Here is a 4,741-nt window from a genome sequence, read left to right as displayed (position 1 = left end):
AACAAACTAAAAGTTAAAATAATGCAACTAAATCTCGGACAACACCATAAAGATACCGTTAGTAATTATTAAAGAAGCATTTTATATAACAAAAATTAATTTACTTGAATATTGTCACATATATAAAATATATGTTTCTCTACTATTATATAAAATCAACTTTATCTGTGTCTGGATCGATTTTTATGAAATTTCACACAAATTCACTTTATGTATTCGGCAGTGTTCTTAGATAGTGTTCAGCATAAGCTATTAATTGACTTTTCTAATAAGAATAACTGTTAATATGCTTAATATAAAAATATTTTTCAGCTATATCAACACCAGGACCAGGTGTAACTACATCAGTACCAGCAAGGTCAACACCAGCACCAGGTGCCACAACGACAGCTGAAGGTATGCCAACGCCACCTTCTATGTCAACAATAAAACCTCCAGTTTTCACAACGCCAGCTCCTGGTGCAACCACACAACCACCAGGTATATATTTCAATTCCTATGTTTCTGCACACATTTCTCTCTGTTTATATGCATAAACATCTATTTCGTTTCTAGCCTATAATTTACCTGTTTTTGCCACGGAAGCCAAAGCATACGTTAATTTCATAAAATCTAAAAGGATCTAACTTTGCAATTTTAGAAATTTATCTTCATTTTTTGGATAATTTCACTAAATTAAATCAAAAGAATATGCTTGTTGCTATATAGAAGTGAAAATAACTACGTTTATCTTATAAAAATTTAACACAACATTAGATGAATATTTAAATATATATTTCTTTTTAATTTTCTTCAATATTCCCTAGGATATATCACAGCAGATTTTTATATTTGAGGGTAATATAAAGATACTAATGAAATTCCTCAGAGCAACAGCTTTTAATTTCAAACTGTGTATATTGATAAACCATATATATATATTAAACACATTAATTTACATTTCAGTGTTATATTTTTTTTAATATAACGAACTTTAAACTTTTGCAGTATTTATAAGTTGAATTTCCAAAATCTCATGGATTCTCATATGCATAGATATTGATATTTACATATGCATACATCTGTGTACATTTGTGCATTTTCCATGAATCGTTATTAAGAAATTAGTCATTATATAATTTGAAATACGTTTCAAGTCATAAGTTTCTGCAATGAATTTAACCGTTAGTTCAATCGAATTTTGTGTAAAGCACAAAAGAAAAGGCAAGGATGTCATTGTTTAAATTTGGATATCTGTGATTTTTGTCAGATTTTACCAATAAGGATTAGACATCAATAATAAATATTTTCAAAATTTCAGTTTTTTTTTCAGATTTAACAATAATGATTAGACATCAATAATAAATGTTTGCCAAATTTAATTTTATTTAGGAGTATTTTAAGAAAGTATACAGATACATGTAACTATACCTTCACTTTGTAAATTCATATATTCTACACCTGCATTTGATTTCTTTTTTAGTCATGAGACACTAATTACAAGTTTCTCTAAGGTTCAATTTCTTGTTAAGATGACTTCAGCATAAGCCGTCAATTGACTTTTCTAATAAGAATCACTGTTAATATGCTTAATATAAAAATATTTTGCAGCTATATCAACACCAGGACCAGGTGTAACTACATCAGTACCAGCAAGGTCAACACCAGCACCAGGTGCCACAACGACAACTGCAGGTGTTCCACCACCATCTCCTACGGTAACAACACAACCACCAGGTATATATTCCAATTCCTATGTCTCTACACACATGTCTCTCTGTTTATATGCATAAACATCTATTTCGTTTTTAGCCTATAATTTATCTGTTTTTGCCACTGATGCTAAAGTATATGTCACTTTCATAAACTCTAAAAGGATCTAAATTTGCAATTTTAGAAATTAATCTTCATTTTTATTAATAATTTCACTAAATTAAATCAAAAGAATATGCTAGTTGCTATGTAGAACTGGAAATAACTATGTTTATCTTACAAAAATTGAACACTAAATTAGATGAATATTTAAATGTAATTATTTTGAAATTTTCTTAAATATACCCTAGCATATATCACAGCAGATTTTTATATTTGAGGGTAATATAAAGATACTAATGAAATTCCTGTGAGCAATAACTTTTCACTTCAAACTGTGTATATTGATAAACCATGTATATATTAAACTCATATAATTTACATTTCAATATTATATGTTTATTTTTTTGAATATACCAAACTTAATACAACCACACAACCACCATATATATATTTTGAATAATATATTTCTGCACACATACATCTCTATTTTCTAGGCATAAACATCTATTTCTTTTTTTAGCTCATAATTTATCTGTTATCTAAAGCACAAATATATGTTATTTTCATAAAGTCTAAAAGGACCTAACTTTGCAATTTTAGAAAAATTTTTCAGTTTGTTATAAGTTCACTAAATTAAATCAAAAGTATATACTTGTTGATATAATCAAATATATTCTAACAGCTTATACGGTATTTTTCAAGTTTCTCTTATCTATTTTTCTCAATGTGCATGTTCCAAGTCAAAATTCTCAATAGACAAATTGACAAAACTACCAGCTTTTGACGATTTTAATTTTTGCTTAACTCTTTCCTCATAGTGACGTGTACACTTTTGGAAGGGATGGATGATGATATTGTATTGCCTGATAGTGCTATTACATTGGAACCGAGTGGAAATCCCGGAGACATCAGACCAAGTGGTACTGGATGGTTAACATATACACAACAAGACAGAGTGGTCACAATCACGGTTGGAGATTCGATGACAGGTGGCGGTGTAATTCAGCTTATCGATACAGATAATGTTCAAAAATACCTTGTTGAATTTCTGACAACTACACAGGTAAATTTTTACATCTCCTAACGTACATAGCACATTTATTACGTTCTTAGTTTAACGCAAGTATGGCATGAAAAATTCTGTTACCTTATTGTTTTTTAGTTTACTCAATGTCACGTCAAACGTGTATTTCACTTGGCTGATTGAAACCGAAAGTAAACGCTATTTTACATCGTCACCTGTGTTTTACTTTATATTTTATATTGACTTCTTATAATTGTACATTATTACTGTGTTTTCTACAGAAAGTGACTACAGGTGTACCTCTGGCAGAAACTACTCCAGCAAGATTAATACCTACACCAACTAAGGTCACAGCAAATTATAACAAACCTGTCAACATTCCAGCTGGTACAGATGAAACAGTACTGAGAATTACAATTATTCCTAGAAATCCTCAGTTTCCTGTTGTAGTGAAAACTTCTGTTAAACTTTGTATCAAAGAAACAAGTGAGTAATAACGTTTCCTTTATTAAACACAAATCCCTCATTGTGTTGGATTTAAAATGCAGAGTATTATCAGCCCAATATAACCCGATAGTTTGCTGCTGGAGGGTAAGCTTGGTATGTTCTTGATATTTCTACTGATGTTACGCCCAGCTCCCTACATTTATCACTTAAAGTTGATAGGCACATCATCTTTAATCAAAATCATTTACATTATGCCACCTGCGTTTTGTTGGGATTTTTCTGAGGTCTCTGTTTTCGTTATTTCTAAAATGCCAAATCTTCTGTCATCAAATGCTATATAAAATGAGCAACATACATTTTCTTATATATTTAGAAATTTTTTTAAGCATGTAAGAACGATTATTTACTCTGAGCTCGAACTTTGTGCTTAGCTAGTGACCACACCATCACGAGGTGCATCTAAACGCTAACTAATTTACAATTCTTCACTTTTAGGCAAAACACGACCGAGATAGAGAAAGATAGAAAGAGGGAGGGAGAGAACGGAGTATCATATTTAAGCCCAAGTGATTGAAATATTTTTCTTTCAAATCCTGATTTTCCCATTTGAAATATCTAACCACTATCTGGCCCAGAACTATCACTCTCCATCAACTGGAGTCGCTTACATTTTGAGATTAAAACAGCACTGCCTGGATTTTTTGTGTCTCCTTTTGAACAAAAAATACAGGTAAAAGGCTTTAAAATGTGTGGCATGCAAGAGTCCCTACCTATATGACTCTTTATTATTTTGACACAATAAGTCAACGATGCAAGTGTGCATTATTTCTTCAATTTCAATGTAAATTCCTAATTGTCAAAACAAATCTGTCACGTCAGAATGAATATTACTACATTACCTTTTTTTAAAATTAAACGCAAATTTTAACAAATATTAAAATTTAATTATTTCTGAAGTTTGCTCCAACATTCTCTTGCATATAATCACTTCACTTTTATTATATTTGAAGATGGTACAAAATACTAAGTAATTTTATGAAAGCAATAACCTAAAACATTTAACTGTGCATATTGATTCAGTATTTTTTCAGGGTAACAGTTGAAATTATTTAAACTTAAACTATGTAGAATCATTTCTCCTAGCGAATTTCCCAGGTATCTTAGCACTATGTGAAACTAACCTTTTTTATCTGATTTTTCACCCCAAATATGCACAGTACCACTAAGACATAAGGGGCTACTATTTGGGACGAAATTTGCACGGACACACTGTAGGGAGTTGGGTAGCGAAATGTCTATTCACATTACACTTGAACTTCTACATATCAATAGAGTCAGGGAAGCAGGGGCCTGGGAGGGAAATAAGTCTAGCAGTTTGAAAGAAGCTATTTGAGTAGAAGGAGTTCTGGCATCTAGGAATCTTTACAATGTTGGGGTGGGATTTTGCTGTTTGTTGCACTATTTATAAGTTGAATT

The 4,741-nt window shown here is 30.9% G+C and overlaps 1 protein-coding gene across 1 annotated transcript; it reads left to right on the top strand.

The window, feature by feature from the left end:
• The first annotated feature begins 2,616 nt into the window (after positions 1-2,616).
• Positions 2,617-3,356, top strand: LOC145283695 (uncharacterized). The gene is made up of 2 exons (XM_080132720.1): positions 2,617-2,857; positions 3,100-3,356. Exons 1-2 carry the CDS (start codon positions 2,636-2,638, stop codon positions 3,310-3,312), a joined length of 435 nt encoding a protein of 144 aa, XP_079988846.1. The 5' UTR covers positions 2,617-2,635; the 3' UTR covers positions 3,313-3,356.
• Positions 3,357-4,741: the final 1,385 nt, after the last annotated feature.

This window comes from Euprymna scolopes, chromosome 8, assembly GCF_053919585.1.
Source record: "Euprymna scolopes isolate OS-2025 chromosome 8, ASM5391958v1, whole genome shotgun sequence".
Taxonomy (NCBI): domain Eukaryota; kingdom Metazoa; phylum Mollusca; class Cephalopoda; order Sepiida; family Sepiolidae; genus Euprymna; species Euprymna scolopes.
Note: the sequence above shows the minus strand (reverse complement) of the source record. Positions and strands in the feature narration are given on the sequence as shown.